Source organism: Patiria miniata, unplaced genomic scaffold, assembly GCF_015706575.1.
Source record: "Patiria miniata isolate m_02_andy unplaced genomic scaffold, ASM1570657v1 HiC_scaffold_13, whole genome shotgun sequence".
Lineage (NCBI taxonomy): Eukaryota > Metazoa > Echinodermata > Asteroidea > Valvatida > Asterinidae > Patiria > Patiria miniata.
This window is the reverse complement of record NW_024037051.1, coordinates 16,798,232-16,818,205: the sequence shown is the minus strand read 5'-3', so window position 1 is coordinate 16,818,205 and position 19,974 is coordinate 16,798,232. Positions and strand designations below refer to the sequence as shown.

The 19,974-nt window shown below is 41.6% G+C and overlaps 1 protein-coding gene across 1 annotated transcript; it reads right to left on the bottom strand.

Annotated features, from left to right (window-relative positions):
- Positions 1–3,092: 3,092 nt before the first annotated feature.
- Positions 3,093–4,160, bottom strand: LOC119718920 (somatostatin receptor type 5-like). Its single transcript, XM_038188358.1, has one exon. It carries the CDS (start codon positions 4,158–4,160, stop codon positions 3,093–3,095), a length of 1,068 nt encoding a protein of 355 aa, XP_038044286.1.
- Positions 4,161–19,974: the final 15,814 nt, after the last annotated feature.

Below are 19,974 nucleotides of genomic sequence, written 5' to 3'. Positions count from 1 at the left end.
CCAATGGAGAACGGATGATACACAGACTAGCTACTATAATGAGCATTAAGACGAAAATAGCAAATACAAAATGCACTGTAAAAAAAACAAAGCCCAATAAAACTTGTGTAGATCCACTGGTGAAATTGAAAAATAGGTAATTTGTAACTGGAAGGTCTTTGCTTCTAGAGGCATTAAATTAAATTCCATTACAAATGACCTATTTTCCTAATTCACCAGTGGATATACAAAAGTTTTACAAAATAAACTACTAAAGCGACATGTTGCAGTAAATGAGCTAATTCGTCTAATGTTGTCTCTGTAATTTGGTAATGATTAGTATAAAACTAAAGATTAAACCGCCCTGCCTATTACATAGTGTAGCGCTTGAAACTCCCCGACCACTCTACAGTTATATTGATTCTTCAGTGAATAAGCAATGTACAAACGTATAGTACAAGTGCTAAAGGGTAAATATATTACAATTCCGATTATGTACAATTATGAAACATGTTGTATACAAGTATTTACACAATTGATTTTTTTTTATACCTTACAGTTCTTTTTTTCAGCCCGCTGAGTGTTTTCGTTTCGCACCAGTGAACACAGACGCTAAAAAGATGCTTAAACGGTACATTAATTCGATTTTAATCTGTACTTCTACACACATCCTGCTGAATCCTCACTAAATATAAACGTCATTTCCTATTGCTCTATGCCTATACTACGATTCTCATCGAAAAAAACTTGTCAATAATTTTACCTCACATTGACGAATGACCTGGGAGACATCCCCATAGACTTGTGCACAAAATTTTTCAGACTTAAATGTGCCCTAACCCAATATTACATTGTTTTTTTCCACGAATTTCGGTATGTTTACTAATTAGCCCACGAGCAATATAATCAATTTGCGACAATAATATTTTGCCATGTTTACTAATTAGCCCACGAGCAATATAATCAATTTGCGACAATAATATTTTGCCTCTAAAGGGGGGCTGTGACATTAGGTAGACATGAAAATGTCTGCCATCGTAACGGTAAATTCTGGCTGCGGATAGCGATAAAGCCGTCAACGACTCGTAAATAGCTCTGAAGTTGTGTGGGCTTGCGTGAGATTGCATAAACTCAGGATGAAGCTCAAAATAACCCTGACGGAACTCGCCCCCGTAAAATGTTATTCCAATATCTCCATCGACCATTTGTTTTCTTCCTTGCCAAGCCTTAATCAGATTTAGGCTTATTATGCCTTGCGCACGTTTTAGGCACAAATATTCACGAATTTGGATCCGTCCTTCGCGACATTCCAGCAAATTTTCGAAAGCTGAGTTTATCTCTGCATGGTAATCATAGATTAAAAATGACAATGTAATAATAACAATGACCCTGGATTGAACATTTTGGGAGACATCCCCGTAGACTTGTGCACACAATTTTTCAAACTTAAATTTGCCCTAATCCAATATTCCCTTGTCCTTTTTCCACGAATTTCGGTATGTTTACTAATTAGCCCACGAGCAACAAATACAATCTAATTGCGACACTAAAATTTTGCCTCTAAAGGGGGGCTGTGACATTAGGGAGACATGCAAATGTCTCCCTAATGACCGATGTCTCCCATCGTGCGAAGAAATTACGATAACGTGTTTCCTTATAATGGTACCATTACACGTATAATGCGGTGCATATATAGCGCTTTATACTAAAGGTCTCAAAGCGCTTAATACTTATTACCCCTGTTCATCAGGCCATGAGACCAGTTTTGAAGCAGCTCGAGATCAGCGCATTCTAGTCTCTACCTATACTCCTGGGGGAAGAGAGGCAATTTATATCGTATATACATGTACTTACAAACGCTTTGCTCTATTGGCTTTCATACTATTCCACATTTTGAAGTATTCCACAAAGCGAGACTGACTAGGTACATGCATAATAATAATTAAGTTGAACAACAAAAAATTTACCCGAGCTTGAACTTGCGACCGTCGGATTACCGTATCGGTGCTCTACCAACTGAGCTATCCAGCCCCCTATGTTGACGATTCCCCAATTTGTCAATGTCGTTGTTCAAAAGGTACTAGTCAGAAGCCATAAACCCGTATATGCCATGTAGCCAGGGATCGCGTTCAAAGTCACGATGCTAGCAACATTGCCAATGCTGCAGAACAGATGCGGCTGAATAAAATCTGCCAATGCACGGCTGGGATGTGTTAGTTGGTGGATTAGGCCCCCCCCCCCCCCCCCCCCCTCTGTAGAAGGCTTACAAATTGGGCTCTACAGGGTGACCCAAATATGTAACCCTTAAACATTTACCTTTTTTCAAAAAGGTGAACTGTGAATGTCTATGTATTGGATATCAGATCAAAGCTGAGATATTTTTCTTTCAAATACGGGACAAATCACGAAAACAGCACATTGGGTAGCTGAGAAAACGCTAATTATGTAACATAACTCCATTTTGGTCCATACGGGACAAATCATGACAACAGCACATTGGGTAGCTGAGAAAAACGCTAATTATGTAACACAACTCCATTTTGGTCCATTACAATTGCAATACCACAGTTAAGGGATTTACACTCTACCTATGCATGAATTTCCGCATCTATATTTATGGCGCATTGTGTCCTAATCCTAACAAACAACATAATATGACAAGAGTACAAATGAATTTGAAGAAAATACCCCTTTTCACATGAACAGGTATCTTATCCCGTTAAGTTCTATTTGAAACCTTTTCAAAATCATAAATATGTGAAAATATTTAAGACATTTCACAAATAAAAGACAATTGAACAGTGGGCACACAGTAACATGTTTCACTGTTTGAAGCACCTTCTGAAAAGATGAAAAATCACTTCTTTTACATAATCGATATTTTCTCAGCAACCCAGTGTGCTTTTTTCATGATTTTTTTAGAATTTGAAAGAAAACGCTCCAGCTTTAATCTGATATAAAAAAAAACAATTCACCGATCAAGTTTTTGAACAAAGGCAAAAGTTTCAGGGTTTCATTTTTTGAGAGTCACCATATAAGGTTGACTGATGTATTTGTCAATCCTTGGTAAAGTTTGAATCGCGATTGGAGATTGTCCATGCTTCCTCTGCTGTTTATACCGTCTCCATGGTATGTGTTCCGGTTCCGTTTACTGTGGTCACTTCAATTCTCAGCGGCACGACGTTGTTTCCGCGCCGCTTACAACAGATCATCGCGATAAGCGCCTTGCGGAACTTATCGTACTTGAATCCGTAAAAGAAAGGATTGATGCTGGAATTCAAGGCGCCGAGAATGATGACGATTTGCTGCTCGACGACCGGCTGGGGCTCGGTGTTGACCAAGTTGGCGACAGTGGTGATGAAGATGACACGACTGGGGAATACCAAGAGGATGAATGCGATCGTCACGAGGATGAGTGTGTTCACGACGCGTTGGTGGGCGCGATGAAGCTCCTGCGGTGGGCCGTTGATCCCCTGGTGTTCGAGACTACGGGCGTTGCGTTTCAGGTTGCGCATGATGTTGCTGTACATTGCAATCATGGCGATGATGGGTACCAGAACGGACAGGGTGGAGCTCAGAATGGGAAACAGGACGATCAAAGGTTCCTGCTCGGCGTTAGACGCCCAGCAGTTGTTGTTGATGTACTTGATGATGAACCAGAGGCCTGTTGGGAGTTCTAAGAGGAACGGAATGATCCAAGTAAGGAAGAGGAGAGTTGTGAGCTTCCTCGGCTGGAAGAAGTCGGGGTGACCCAAGGGGTGGACGATGCCCACGAACCTCTCGACCGTCACTAGGAGCAAACACATGGGGGAACTGTTCGCCAGACCCCGCTGGAAGATGGAGTATATCTGGACCTCCAAGTAGCTATCGATGGTGGCTGTGGTGAAACAGTAGGGCAACACATCCGAGGCAAACTTCCCCCAGAGCAACCAGGGGTTGAGTAGGCTGCAGAGACAGAGCAGGGCGTCCGCGATGGCGAGGTTAAGAATCAGGTAGTTGGTCAGGTAGTGGAGGTTTTTACTCCGGTAAATCGTCAGCACGACTAAAGTGTTTCCGATCAGCCCAATAGCGCCGATTAGGAGTTCCAAACCGATCAGTACTTGGCTTGGAGTAGCTTGGGGCACCTGAAAGGTGTCATTTTTTATAAGGTCAGGGTATGGAACCATATTTGTTTCCTCCATGTTGAGTTATTGTCAAATTACGCGCATGATTTTTTGTCTCTCGATGTTCATTCCACTGGAAAATCGAAGGTCATACAAAGTTCAAAGCTGAATCTGTTCACTTATTTTCCAATTGACTCTTTTGAAGGATCCTGTAGAAGTTGTTGAAATCCAAGTTTGTGTGAACATAATTTTCTGTACAGTCGGGAGTATCGTGGCTCACATTGTAAAGTTGTATTACACCGATCGATCTTCAATCCTTAAAATCTCTCACAAAATGACATTTTTAAAAGAAGGCGGCCTCACGAATGTCCTTCTTTTCTATAATTTTTTATTGTAAGAATTCGCAGTTTCCGGAGTTAATATTCGATCTGAACTCTGCAATCAGATCCAATCACAACGAAATTTGCTATGAATTTTGTTGATTCCATCCCGAAATCTGGTGACAGAAAAACATAAAGAATACAAAACTTGAGAATTTGTTAGCAATGATCTTTTCTATTGAAATTTTTCAACGCATCGGAAGTTCGATCACAGATAACTCACGATAATCGCAAACGGCACTGCCGCTGATCAGAAAGACTCGATATGGTTTAATATGTAACACTTCGTACACAGTGCACCACACGCATTATCGGGTATTGCCCGGCAATTCTGAAATTTCAGAGCAAATTTAATTACGATACAAAGCAAATTTAAGAGCAAATTTAATTAACCAGTTACATGTTCTTTACTCCATGCCGGGTTTTAGTCAAGAATCCCAGAATTGTAGTCAATCAAATAAATCTCTCGGGAAGTGTAAAATGAAATTCGAATCTTAATAATGGCCTTTAATGCCGGCCTATAGTCTTTATATACACACGGGGTCGTGATGTTTTGGGTGGGGTTATTTTGTTTTTGTTTTTGTTGTTTTTGTCTTCTTTTTGTATCTTTGGGTGTTTTGTCTCGTCTTCTTTTCTTTTTTATGCCCCGCGGCGAAGCCGAAGGGGCATACTGTTTCCGCCTTGTCCTTCCGTGGGTGGGTGTGTGTGTGGGTGGGTGTGTGTGTCCGGAAAAATCTTGTCAGCGCGATAACTTGAGAAATACTTAACATATGAACTTCAAATTTGGTTTGTGGATTGTCCTTGGCAATTCTAAGAAGCCTTTCGCATTTGGGGCCAAAAGGTCAAGGGTCAAGGTCACAGTGGCAAAAACAAGGGAAATTTTATCAGCGCGATAACTTGAGAAATACTTTACATATGAACTTCAAATTTAGTTTGTGAATTGTTCTTGGTAATCCTAAGAAGCCTATTGCATTTGGGGCCGAAAGGTCAAGGGTCAAGGTCACAGTGGCTGAAACAATAGAAATTTTTTAGCGCGATAACTTGAGAAATACTTTACATATGAACTTCAAATTTGGTTTGTGGATTGTCCTTGGCAATCCTAAGAAGCCTTTTGCATTTGGGGCAAAAAGGTCAAGGGTCAAGGTCACAGTGGCAAAAACAAAGGAAATTTTATCAGCTCGATAACTTGAGATACACTTTACATATGACTTCAAATTATGTTTGTGGATTGTCCTTGGCAATCCAGAGAAGCCTGTCGCATTGGGGGTCGAAAGGTCAAGGGTCAAGGTCACAGTGGCTAAAACAATAGAAATCTTGTATTTATTCTTAGATCATAGGGATTACGGATTAATTCATATGAAACCTACAGAAGACACTAATGCTGTCAATGAACGTTCCATGTGACCAAGGTACATGTAAGTTGATGTTAGAGTGGTGTTATGTCATGGAAACAGTCACGGTTGCGGGGCATTTGTGTTTGTAAACACATCTGACTTGTTTTTTCTTTTCTTTTTTTCATTTGTTGGTGTTTTCACAGCAAATCGAAATTAACTATACGCAATCCCAATTCCATAGCAGCCTTACCGATTGGGGTAAAAACTATCCAATGTTTTGGATTAATGTTGACTAAAATCGTGATTTTCATTTCACATTGTTTCCACACAATACTATAATTCCAATTTCTGAGGGAATGGGGGCGCTATTTTAAACGGCGCCATTTTCTGGTTAGTTGAAATATCAAGTTCATTGAAAGAAATTAATTTTCAAATTGAAAACTTTAAAAACAGATTTAAAAAACAGATTTTTAAAATGTAAATGTTTAACTGAAGCAACATGTAAACGTCAATAACCTTCGATTCGCGTCTTTTTGTGCCCCATTATATCGTCGTTACAGCGCCCTCTCTCGACAATAATGGTAAAGTAACATTCTTTGTTACTTTCGCAGCCTCGACATTCCTTTTTTGCTGTTTGACTTTCTTTGATTGATTACAATTTTTGAAAGCCAACGTTTACATGATAGCTCAACTTTTCTTTGATTGATGACATTTTGTGATAATACCCAACTGCATGCGCCTCGAAGCTTCTATGTTATTGTCGCTGATAGGTACCGAGCTATCTGTAAAATGACGCACTTCTGTTGCCGTCCTGGAGAGGAGTTAATGTAATAAATGAACCTTTTAACGAGTCGAATTAACTTAAAATAGATGTCGCTCGTCTGAAAGGCAAGTGGGGCTATCAACGAAAAAGTGGGAAACAATATAATGTTATCGTCTTCGAGACGAAATGAAAGAGTAAGATCTGGAGATAGGAAGAGGTCAACCTGGTCCTCAGTTCCACTCTTCTGAGATATTTGTCATTCTGTGAGATAATAAAATAGTGATTAATTGAATAAACTCCTGCAAGGAAAATATAGGGCCAACTTGGAGGTAAAGGCGAAATAATGAAAATTGGAATTAAGTAAGAAAGCGGAGCGTAGAGCCGGAACGAACTTCAATAGAGCTAAATCAGAATACCAAACAAAAAACACTTTTCCAGCGCCGGCACCTTGTTTGAACAATTATCAACTGTACAAAAGCCATATTGATTCAGTTATGAAAAATAGGGGAGAATTGGTTAACACGACACGAAAATAAGTTCAACGAAATTAGACAAAAACAGTGTTTATTAAATTAATATTAACGTCACGTCTGAAATGGAAAACACAATATTCACGGGATGAGGCATTTTTAAATTTCCTTGGTTCCGATGTGTTTGAAAGACTGAATCCTCGGCTCACGAGGATAAGGCCGCGGACGAGGTATACAATAAAAGCTCTTGGCATTGAAATTTGTTTTCTCAAAAGTCAAAATAATTCAAAATCATAGTGATTTTTGTCGTCTTTTTTGTGGTTCCAACTCAGCTAGACGCATTCGGGCAAGTGATCACTGTACACTCACTAGGCCCTCTTCAATGGCGAAAAGCATTGTGCGAAGCTGCTGTCCAGGGCCAAATTTCTTGGCTTTGCTTACCGTTAGCGAAAAATCCCTGCTCACTGTAGCAGAAAATTCCGTGCTTACGGTAGGCGTATTTCACGGCTAAGCGAGGAATTTTGGCGTCTGCGCATGTGTACATCTGGTAACTAAGGATTCTGTGCTTACGGGGTAAGCACATGACTTTTTTGGCTAGTGCGGTTAGCACATAATGGCAGTGTTGTAGTACACGTACTCGGTACCTTGACATTCGAGTACGAGTACTCTAAAAAAAAAAAAAAAAAAAAAAAAAAGTACTCGAGTAGAACTCGAGTACTTTTTTTTAGAGTACTCGTACTCGAATGTCAAAGTACTCGTACTCGAAATGGCGGTACTCGTACTCGGGCAGCAAGTACTTGTACTCGACATGTCGAAATTGTACTCGATCATCGAATAACAGTACTCGGGGTGGGGGGGGAATGGTATAGCTTGACTTACCAGGCCTTTTTTATCGATACTTTCAGTTTGAAGAGGTTGATTGGCTTGCGGAGAAATCGAAGTTTCCTGATTGTCCTCTGTACATGTCTGGACAAACACATTTAACAGCTAGCCGTGAGTAGGTTTGTATGTCGGTCTGGCTGGGCCTGGGCCAATTACGCACAATGAGCCATATGCCGAATGGCCGTATTCGGAAATAGAAGTATTCGTACTCGTAGGCTACTCGTGCTTAGGAATGCAAGTACTTGTACTCGTGCTCGTACTCGGAAGTACTCGTACTCGTACTAGTACTCGGAAGTACAAGTACTCGTACTCGGAGACCTGTACTTGATGTACTTGGAAGTAGTCGTACTCGTACTCAGCAAGCTAAGTACTCGGCTGTACTTGGTACTCGGAGAAAAGTACTCGACTACAACACTGCAAAATGGTGATCGTATAAGCACGGAATCCTGTGGTTAGCAGAGCCAAAAAATTAGGTCAATGACGCGTTATTTTAGCAATAGCTAGCATACAAAGTTTCGCCACTGAAGGGGACCTCTGCGATACAAGTGAGAGCGTGCCCAGATTGGTATATTTCTTCCGTGTGTGGTGTTTTTTTTTAATTTGGATGAAGAAAATGAACAAACAAATCTTTTGCTACCAAATCAAGGAACAATTCACAGAGGTTAAGTCTCTGCAAGAATTTCATTCGAAGACAACCTCTCAAAACTAGCAATAATACATCATGCCCTAATTGTATTTTTTTTTAAACCCAAAAATCCGAACCATAATCTAACCTATGAATACACAATTCTACTCACATTTTGCCGAGTCGAAAGCTGAAACATGTTTCTGTCGGGCGAAGCTGTTGAACTGTAACAGCCGACTCCGGTTTTATGCCAGCAACGCGCAGGCGGCGGGAATCCTGACGCATGCGCGCACTGTACACGTGACTCGCCACGAGAAATTGGATTATCTCTCTGATTGTTTCCATGGCATCGCGATCAAGGGACCGAGAGCGGGGCTGGTGAATTAGCGATGACAAGGGACACCGAGGAATGAAGGATGATATCTGCATTTTGGAGGCGCTGAATAGCACCGTTGGCAAACACTAGTGTCCGTAACACATTTACGAGGGAATTAAAGGGAGCAAAGGGGTGTTCGTGACCGTTGTTACCCTAGAGTTTCGTAAAATAAATTATGTGTACACGTCATCACTTGTTCATACACTACTGTGTGACGTATACATCGATGTTTGTCTAAAAGTCAACCATGCAAACTTGCTCCTTCAAATCAAGGGATTTTTAAAAGGAGCTCAAAGAATTTGGCTGTAGCCTACTTCACCAATCTTAATATTATTGCCACCGGGCACTTGCTTATGAAAGGTACAGACATCTGCCTCTTTGGTCGATTAACTGCTGGCACTCAATGCAATATATTTGAACATTAAGCACACTGTAAAATAATTAAAATGTGCGGCGCATTGATATTTTCACTTCAAACAATAAGAGATACGCCCTGAAGCACCAATACTTAATACTCCAATAAAACAGTGTTAGCTAACCGAGCTCCAAGAAAACGAGGACACTGTTAGCTAGCCGACCTCAATACTCCAACGAACGGGCGTGGTGTTAGCTTACCTAACTCCATATTCCGACATTAACAAAACGGGGACGGTGTTAGCTAATCGAGCTCGGGAGCTCAATACTCCAACAAAATGTTGATAGTGTTGGGTATATAACCGAGGGTAGTACTCCATCAAAGCGGGGACAGTTAGCTAACCGATCTCCACACTCCACACACAAAAATGGGGATAGTGTTGGCCGAGTTCCATACTCCAACTAAACGGGGACAGTGGTAGGTAACCGAGCTCAATACTTCACAAAACGAGGACAGTGTAGGCTAAATAGCCAGGCTACACTCCAACAAAACGGGGACAGTAGCTAACCGAGCTCCATACTCCACAGAACAAGGACATTGTTACCTACATAACCGAGCTCCATTATTCCACAAAACGGGGACAGTTTCTGCTGACCGCGCTCCATACTCGAACTCGAACAAAACGGGCATATAGTGTTAGCTTACCGAGCTCATATCTCCAACAAACGAGAACAGTTGCTAACCGAGCTCCATACTCTACAAAACGAGGACGGTGCTAGCTAAAGAAAAGAGCTCAATGATACTCCAACAAAACGGGGACAGTTTTAGCTAACCGAGCTCCATACTCCGAGAAAACAGGAACAGTGTTTATAGCTAAGACGAGCTCCATATACTCGAACTCGAACAAAACGGGCATATAGTATTAGCTTACCGCCGACCCGTCAACTTTCCGAAAAAGAGGAAACTACTAGCTAACGGAGCTCCTTACTCCAACAAAACGGGGACAGTGACTGAGCTCGATGCATACTTGAACAAGACGGAGACGCCAGGTCTGCGAATCGCATTTACTTTTAATAAAACGCTATCATTCACTATGTGAGCATGGCGAGGTTGGTTGGGCGGAAGCAAGCATAAAGCACGTTTCTCATTACATGTATATGCCGTTGCGGGGCACATGAAGTATTTTGCTTAATTTTAGTCAGCCGGCCCAAGACATTTCATTCCAATCAGTTTGAATTGTTTTTGTGATACATGCAGGGAAACTCAGCCCGATTTGTAGAATTGATTGTTGTAATTATGCTATCACAAAACTGGAGGGAGTCCAAGGGGCACTGTATCGGCCCGGGGTAACTAGAATTCACCTTTTTGTATTCAGTTTCATTCCCAACTCGTAGGTAGTCTGGTTCCCTGATAAGACAATCGTAGAGTCTCACAATAGATCATAGGTCAGCTTACCGTCACATTCAAAATAAAACATGACGCAGCAAAGACAGGCCCTCGTCTGAATGCATAATCGATCAAGTCACAACGTCTAAAACACAATTATTTTTTGGTTTCAAATTTAAAGGGGGTGAAAGGTGGCCTTGAGCAAGACACTTTGTCACAACCTTTGCGCCTGAAATGGCTGCATCAAGCTGTATAATCCCGGGACAGCTGACATTGTTGAAGTAAAGTTTTGTTGAACAGGAGAAATCATTTTAAGGGGGTCAATGTTGTGTATTTTTTAATGCAGTCCTTGTAAATGCACCTTTTCGTCCCATTTATCCTTATTTTAACTTTTCATTTTGCCATTTTTAAGGGCATTTTGGTGTCTTCTGGGTTTTTTTGCTAATGAGAATTTGCATATTCATGAGAAAAAGTGTGATGTCTATTCAGGCAGAAACCTCAATGTTACAGCTGTTTTAGCACCAAAATATGCCTGAATTTTTGAATCATAAATCTTCTCTCTTTTTTTGGTGATTCGTTGTTCCAGTACATGACAACAGGCGTATGACCAAAGTTTTCTCACAAATGTTTTCAATTTGAAAATTTAGGATTCACATTTTGAACAGAAAACCCCTAAACTCAACCAGTGTCTTCCTGAAATGACATTACGGTAACATTTCGGAATAGAAAGTTGCACAAGATATGTTTCCAAGTAAAATTCATGTCATGGGACCTTTCAAGCACTTTTTTTCTTTGTGTTGACCGCGCCAAACCATTGTCATTGTTATTATACACCAACAAAAAAATTATACTGTCACCTGTTCCTTCGAGGCCACCGTACGTCTGTGTTTCCTTCCCTTTTACAACATAACTAATTTGATCATAATTTCAGTACACTATAATATGGCTACATCGATGAATCGTCTTTGTGTGGGAAATTGCTGATTGTTATCAAATTGTCATCCACAATTTCGCAATTGTTCGTCTTGTCAGGATGATGTGGAAAAATACCAGGTGGATTTAATCATTCCTTTTGTAGACTGATAACCAGTGACTAATCATTAATAAAACCTTTCCAGAAATAGTTTATTTATTTATGTGCATTTCAAGTTTATGAGATTGAGTTGATGAGAAATATAAACATGGCAGGATGAATGAATGCTTTATCTTTAGCTTATCGTCTGTTCTGTGTGAAGTTGGTGAATTTCCCATGATCTAAATTGTATTTCTTGAAGAAACGTGCCCCGGCATCAGATTCAGCTGTTTCATACCGTGCAAAAAAAGAATGCGTGTCAAAGAGACGTTGCGTCCTGAAACAGCCCAATAGGGTTACAAAGCGCCCTTTGAACGAAATGAAACAGAAATCACATCCGGTATAGAACGTGTGCATTTCTATGGGAAGTTTTCGGATAGCATTTGCGCACATTGTCTAACTGCGGTCTTGAACAGCTGCAGCCAGATGCTTTATACATAGGTCATAGGCCACTTCCTTCACAAGATTCTGTGAAGCTCATCAGCGTATCCCAGCGTCCTGTTTGCAGGGCGGGGGTACGAGCGAAAGCGGAATCCCATAACAAACTTTTTGGCCATGGTGAGAATTAAGCAATTCTATTGGGCCTTGTTCACGAGTTGCACATTTTTTTGTCGCGTTCCCTGAATGTATTTCATTAATAGTTAAGTGTTGGAACGGATGGCGCCAGACTATTTATGCAGGCACAATCGCAGCCTTATTAACTGTCATTGTTTTTGTTAAATCTGGGAATGTTTAATAACTTATTTTAAATTGTTCATTGGAGCAGGCTGGAATTAATTAGAAATTAACTTGGTTTCATTTCTTTTCGCAAGTTCAAAAAAATTAAGGTTACACCTCACTTTCAATTCAATATGGCCGACTCGCGAATAAGGCCCATTCACAAGTGACAGTGAAGGAGTGAGTCCGAGGCGTAATGAGAACCCGTAGCATGGCCCCTCTGAGACCAGTGACAAGATTGGTTGTTCGGTGCAATAATTCATTTGGCTTGAGCCGATGAAAATATCATATTCGCGTTCGTGACAAGATAACGACGAGGAAGTCTTGACATGATAACGCCGTCCTCGTGTTTGGCTATAAGTATGTTCCGATTTGGTTAGGAAGAGTATTGAATTCACTCGTAGATCTTAAAGGGCGACTTAGGCCAAGTTCGCGCAAGGACTATAGTTGACCAATGGTTATAACTAACGTTTGCCCAAACTCTGTCTAGTCGACGGTGGTTGCGCTAGTCGACTATTTGGAACCAGCCTACTGGGGTTGGTTGCTTCGCTGGTAACCAATAGCCGTGCGCATTCATAACGCTAGCAGAGAGCCAGGATCCAGAAGTTTTGCGATGACATTTTGACAAGCATTTGACGAGAGACGTTCGCACGTCGCTATCAGTGTGCAGGCGTAAGGTGCGTCACAAATCAACCACTAGTCGACTAATGGTCCTTGCCCGAACTTGGCCTTAGCTACGGCTGACCGCAAACCTTATACTACGTAAATCGCAAGTAACTGTATAGTGCGCGTACGATTGACTGCTTTAGGTGGTGCAACAATCTCTCTTGTGGGCACTATTTTGAAAACGAAGCATGAAATAAAAATAGCGCCCCACTCGAGTCTACCAACAAGTTAAAAGTGCAAGAAATGGGGGCGCTATATCTACGCCATTAATTCGGTTCAAGCAACAGAAAAATCTCGTTTATAAAAGCAGTAAAACAAATATTTACTTCAATCTAAACAATTAAAGATTGCAAAAGTGAAATTTAGAATGGTAACAACGTGTGAATTCACTTCACCAACTTTGGATTCACGCATGTTTATACCGCCACAATTGCGTTATAAATGGTCCATCCATGAAACGATTTTTTTCTGAGGAACATAATTTGTGCAACTTTAAACTCCTGTTAAAAATGTATAACAACTACGTGTTGTATTTTGACATCCCTTTTTGTTTTTGTTAATAGTTGAAAAGTGCACTTCTATATATGTTTTTATAAATGGTTGATGCTTTTCCGGACAACTGAGGGGCTGTTGCTGTGAGGTCATTTAATTCAGGCAGAAACTGTTCAGTTTACGGGGTTTCTATTCAAATTGTGAACCCTAAAAAGTGCTCATTGAAAACATATGTGAGATAAGTTTATCCATTGGTTGTAATGCCATGTACTGACACAACAAAGGATCACAACAGAATAGAACATTGACGACAGCAATTACTATCCAACATTCTGGCAACTTTTGGTGCTGAAAGAACTATGAAGTTTCTGCCTGAAATGACATCACACTTTTGCTCATTGATATGTGAATTCGCATTAGCATAAAAACCCCAAAAGGCACCAAAATACCCTTGAAAATGTAAAACAAAGGGTGAATGGGACACAAAGGTGCAGTTTCAAGGACATAACAAAATTACATTGCATTGCACAGGCGTAGCCAGCGGGGGAGGGGGGTTAAGGGGTTGGGGTATCCCCCCACCCCCCCCCCCCCCAATATTTTGTAAAGACAGCCCTTTTCCATTTGGGTGGGGTTTTTTTCAGAACTCCTGATGCAGCGTAGTATAAACGAGTCCTGTTTATTACGTCACGATTTACTATGTTTTGTTTGCTGCCCCCAACGACGACTTTTACACAAATTGCACGTTCGGGTCGAAACAGGACCTGAAAAACAGCTCTCCAGCAAAAGTACCTTTTGTACTCATTTCATGACAGACACAATAGTCGTTTTTATTTCGTCACACCTTAGGCTACATATACCCGAAAAATGACAGAAATGTCTTCGAGCATTCCACAACCTCTTTAAACCGCACTCAATCCATAAGAAGCCATGTAAGACTATATAAACTATTATTCGTACCTGAATATTTGAAACGTCCCAAGAGCAAACAAATCCATTCACGAACTATCCTCAAAGGGTAAAAAAAAAAAAAACCTTCCCAACATTGTCCCTCCAAGCTCTTTGTGATTTTGTTGAATTATAGGCCCTACATATTCTACTAGCCCCATGGCACGGTGCGCCTAAGCGTGCTTACAATTGACAAGCGCGTACCCTTTATGATTGCTCAGTAATTGCTAAGAATATTAAAGGGGCACTTGTAACATTAATGGTTTTGCATGCCGTGGTGATCAATCACAATTAGGCAAACATTTTAGCCAGAAGTGCAAGGAAGATAACATATAGTACGCTAACTTCCTGGCGCCATCTGATGCCTGACCGTCAAAGTAATAAACAATCAACACTCTAATGGCGAGAGTTCCTCGAGCGTATCGCCATAGCAACAACCAATTACACAAACAGTACATTGTAATTGCTCCGAGCTACTGCTTCTTCTATGGTTGCAGACCAGTAAATAAACTTCCATAGGCCCCAATGGTAAATGCTCCCACTTCAGAAATTCGGGGAAAATACTCACATCTTTCCAAGGTATTCAAGACACACATCAAATTAAAGCTTATTTCATCATCTTTCATTTTCTTTTCAATTTTTCGGGGGTCAACTGATGACTTTTAGGAGAAATTTCCATCCCAAGATGATCACCCCTGAAAATAATCTAGTCCTGAAGCCCATCGCCATTCAAACGATGCCTACGCTCCTTCCAACCCCAAATTACCCCCCCCCCCCCCCCCCTTGTTCGCTCGAAATTGCTGTGATCGGACAACGGTCTATCGGTCCCATTCAGATTTTGGGCGCATTTGTTGCGGAACCGCTGTCGTGGAAACACTGTCGTGGAAAGTAAAGCACAGGCGCGCACACACATTTTGACAACAAACGATGGAAAGCGCCATTTTGAAATTAAACGTTGCAGACCAGTAAATAAACTTCCATAGACCCCAATGGTAAATGCTCCCACTTCAAAAATTCGGGTAAAATATTCACAACTCTCCAAGGTGTTCGAGACACACATCAAATTAAAGCTTATTTCATCAGCTTTCATTTTCTTTTCAATTTTTTAGGGGTCAACGGATGACTTTTAGGAGAAATTTCCATCCGAAGATGATCACCCCTGAAAATAGTCCTGAAGCCCATCGCCATTTTGAAAAATGATGCCTACACTCCATTGCAAAATAGAGCGCTTTAAGGGCCCCAATTTCATCCAAATTGAACGGAACTACAAGCTCACAGTCCTGTGCACGGCTTCCACCCATATTTTTTTACAAACCCTCAAGTTCATGGCCCACAGCATGCTCAAATACTGAAGATTTTCAGGGCATGCAAATCGTGAATCGGCCGGCGTAGGCAATTTCGGACCGATAAAGTAGCGAGGTTTTGAAAAATTCCCCCAAACCACTTGTACGAACGGCACAAGGAAGGATGGATGACAACTCATATTTCATCAAAAAATTGCGAGAAAAAAATCTCTGGCCTGAAAACAAGCCCTCTGTTTGCGGCTGCCTTGCTGTAGGGCGTCCCCAACGGGAGTTAATTGAGTTTTTGCTCCTTCCAACCCCAAATTACCTCCCCCCCCCCTTCTTCGCTCGAAATTGCTGTGATCGGACAACGGTCTATCGGTCCCATTCAGATTTTGGGCGCATTTGTTGCGGAACCGCCATTGGTGACCCCTTTTGAAACGCTGCCCCCCCCCCCCCCCAGGTCCCCCCGCCCCCTGAAAAAAACACTATCGTGGAAAGTAAAGCACAGGCGCGCACACACATTTGACAACAAATGATGGAAAGCGCCATTTTGAAATTAAACGTTACAGACCAGTAAATAAACTTCCATAGACCCCAATGGTAAATGCTCCCACTTCAAAATTCGGGTAAAATATTCACAACTCTCCAAGGTGTTCGAGACACACATCAAATTAAAGCTTATTTCATCATCTTTCATTTTCTTTTCAATTTTTCGGGGTCAACTGATGACTATTAGGAAAAATTTCCATCCCATGATGATCACCCCTGAAAATAGTCCTAAAGCCCATCGCCATTTTGAAAAACGATGCCTACACTCCATTGCAAAATAGAGCGCTTTAAGGGCCCCAATTTCATCCAAATTGAACGGAACTACAAGCTCACAGTCCTGTGCACGGATTCCACGCATATTTTTTACAAACCCTCAAGTTCATGGCCCCCAGCATGCTCATATACTGAAGATTTTCAGGGCATGCAAATCGTGATTTGGCCGGCGTAGGCAATTTCGGACCGATTTACTGGTCTGCAACCCTATACATGTACATGTATAATTGCTGCCGGCAGAGGGCGGAAACACAATGTGCAAAAGGGTACATGTAAATGTACAGGTGTGTTTCAAAGCAGACAAGACAAAAATACATTGTATATCTGATTGTACAAAATTTCATGCGGATTTTGGCCCTTTCGATAACATAATTTTGGATGGATTATCTTTAAAAGTACATAGGATCATACGCTTTTGTGCGGTTTTTTTTTCAGTATGAAACAATAAGTTGCTGAAAAATCTTTAGTTGGGTGCGTAGCATCTTCCTTGTGGAAACTTTAGCTCATAATGTGGATACCATTCATTTTGAAAACCCAGAGAAAACCTATGCACAATGCACGTGAAAATAATAATGTACTCGCGGCCACTCTTTCTTCAAACCACCTGCATTTTTTGCTAATGATACCATTTTAGGTGGAATAATTTCGCAGGGTACATGCATTTGGTACCAGTCCTATCTTCACGAGGAGTTTCTCGTTAAATCGGTAATTGCAAATGTTCCCACGCACCTTTGACCAATGACCAGTATATGTGTCCCATAATATATACATGAACATGTACATATACATGTATTTTGTTTCATCATCTATATATATAAGAGAGAGTTTAACTCGGCCTCCGAGACGATGTTTGCTCATGAAAGGATCCGAGACCGCGGGCTCCCGCGGCGCCAAAATCGCTCCACGTCCGTGGAAAAATACGGAGGGTGTCTTCCGCCGGGTCGGACACTTCGGGTCGTCCTGATTTTCCCGTACGGACCGGCGATCCTTTTCGTCTATTTTTCGTGACAGCATTTTGCACAGGAATTTTCCGTCGTGTGCGCTTTCACGTTGACTGCCTGGCCGCCCCCTGTGCTGGCTTTTCTGCGAGTCTAGACGGTGCGAGGTCAGCGAGGTCAACGTAGGGGTTTCGTTTACGTGTTCTACTCAGCCGTACTGCCAAAGCGTTCACCAAATTGTGATATGGGGTGACCTTGGTAAAATATTTTTTCTCCATGGTGCGTGGCCACCGAGTGCCCCTATTCTTTCATATGCTTCGCTTGCCGCCCCTGCGCCGAGTGCAACGAATACTCAGAAGGACTACACATTAAGTATGCCTTGCGCGGTCTGACCAATCGAAAGTCTACACTGCGTAGTATATCCGGGCTATACAAAACTGTCGATGGCAACGCGTACTGCAGCCTGCTCCACACCCTGGAAACGAGGTTGGGTCTACGGTGCTCGCTATTTGCATGATTTGAAGCACAAGCATGTGAGTGACGTGTATAGTGCTCTGTTGCTTCCATCGTGTGTTGATACAGCTCCATGCTTCCACCAAGGCTGAGCGTTGTGAGTTCGCTGCCCGCCACAGTGTTGCGTTATAATTTCGGGGTCTGGGATCAACAAAGGATCGATGCATTGCTTCAAACATCGCGATCTTAAACGCAGTCACACAAAAAATCAACGAAAATGTGTCCGATCCGGCGGAAGACACCCTCCACATTTTTCCACGGACGTGGAGCGATTTTGGCGTCGCGAAAGACCGCGGTCTCAGATCGTTTCAGGAGCAAACATTTCTCGGAGGCCGAGTAAAATTTGCTCTTATATAGATGGTTGACCCAAGTTGAATAACAGTTGACTCGACAAGTTCCTCGCAGACAGTCTCGCAAATTGTAAGACGTTCAAGTTTACGTTTGTTGAAGAGTCCAATATACTGAAACTTAATTATGACCTTCTTAATCAGCCTTCGCCTGTGTACTACGGCAAGCCTTTCAAGTACGTTTTCTCACAAATGCCACTGCCTCACAAAATGCCAATTTAACAGACCAAAGGGAACATTTACAGACTGTTGCCATGGTACATAATTATCATGGGCGTCAATTGGTGGGGGACGGGGAACCCCTCCACCCCCCCCCCCCCCATTTTAAAGCGGTGGAGACTTTTTTGGTCCCCCCCCCCCCCCACTTTTCTTCCCCGAATAAAAATTGTAGCTACTACATGTATAATGATTCCATTACTCAGAATAGCTGATTCAATGACACCAAACTCGAAAATGATGTTTAAAAGATGATCTTCGTTTTCCAAATGCGACTGCCTCACAAAAAGCCAATTTAACAGACCAATGGCAACATTTACAGACAGTTGCCATGGTACATAATTATCATGTGCGTAAATCGACGGGGGACGGGGAACCCCCCCCCCCCACACACACACACACACACCCCCACATTTTGAGGGGGGACATTGTTTGGTCTCCCCCCCCCCCCCCCCACACACACTTTTTCTTCCCCGAATAAAAATATTGTAGCCTACAATAATGATTCTATTGTTCAGAATACATGTAGCTGATTCAATTACTCAAAACTCAAAACTTTCACAGATGATCTTTTGCTCAAATTGGTTTTAGTGATCAGAAATTGCCTCAGATCACACCACAGAAATTGATATTCTTTAACTGCATGTCTCACCAACTATATCCCCCATTTACATTTAACTCCCCACATTTTCATCCCCAACACTATGCCCTACCCGATCTATGATCGGGTAAACCAGCTTGTATACCATAAGCCAATGTTCTCCCGCTACCTCAGTGATACACAAAATACTTATGTACCACAAGAAAATTATGAAGCCCATGCAGTGTATTTTTTTAAATACTCTCCTTGAAATGTACATTATGTTTAACTCTCGTTTTGCCATTTTGAAGGCAATTTTGATGGCTTTTTGTTTCTTAAGCTAATGAAAATTTCCATATTCATGAGCAAAACTGTGATGTCATTCCGGGCAGAAACCTCAACGTTACAGCTATTTCAGCACAAAAAGTTGCTAGAATTTTGGATATTTTGCTTTCATAAATTTTCTTATCTTTGGTGATTTGATGTTGTGTCAGTACATGGCAGTAAGTCAATGAGCAACCCCTTCTCACAAATGTTTTCAACGAGCAAATGTTGGTTTCACAAATTGAACAGAAATCTCCTAAACGGAACAGTGTCTTCCTGAAACGACATCACTGCAACAGCGCCCTCAGTTGTCCCGAAAAGCACGGTGAAAAATGTTAAAGGTTCAAAGAAGTGCACTTTTCAAAACAATATTAACCAAAAAGAGATGTCAAATAGTTTTCAT

Excerpts from the sequence above, each read along its gene's own strand:
- LOC119718920 (XM_038188358.1), bottom strand. The coding sequence starts at position 4,160 with ATGGAGGAAACAAATATGGTTCCATACCCTGACCTTATAAAAAATGAC.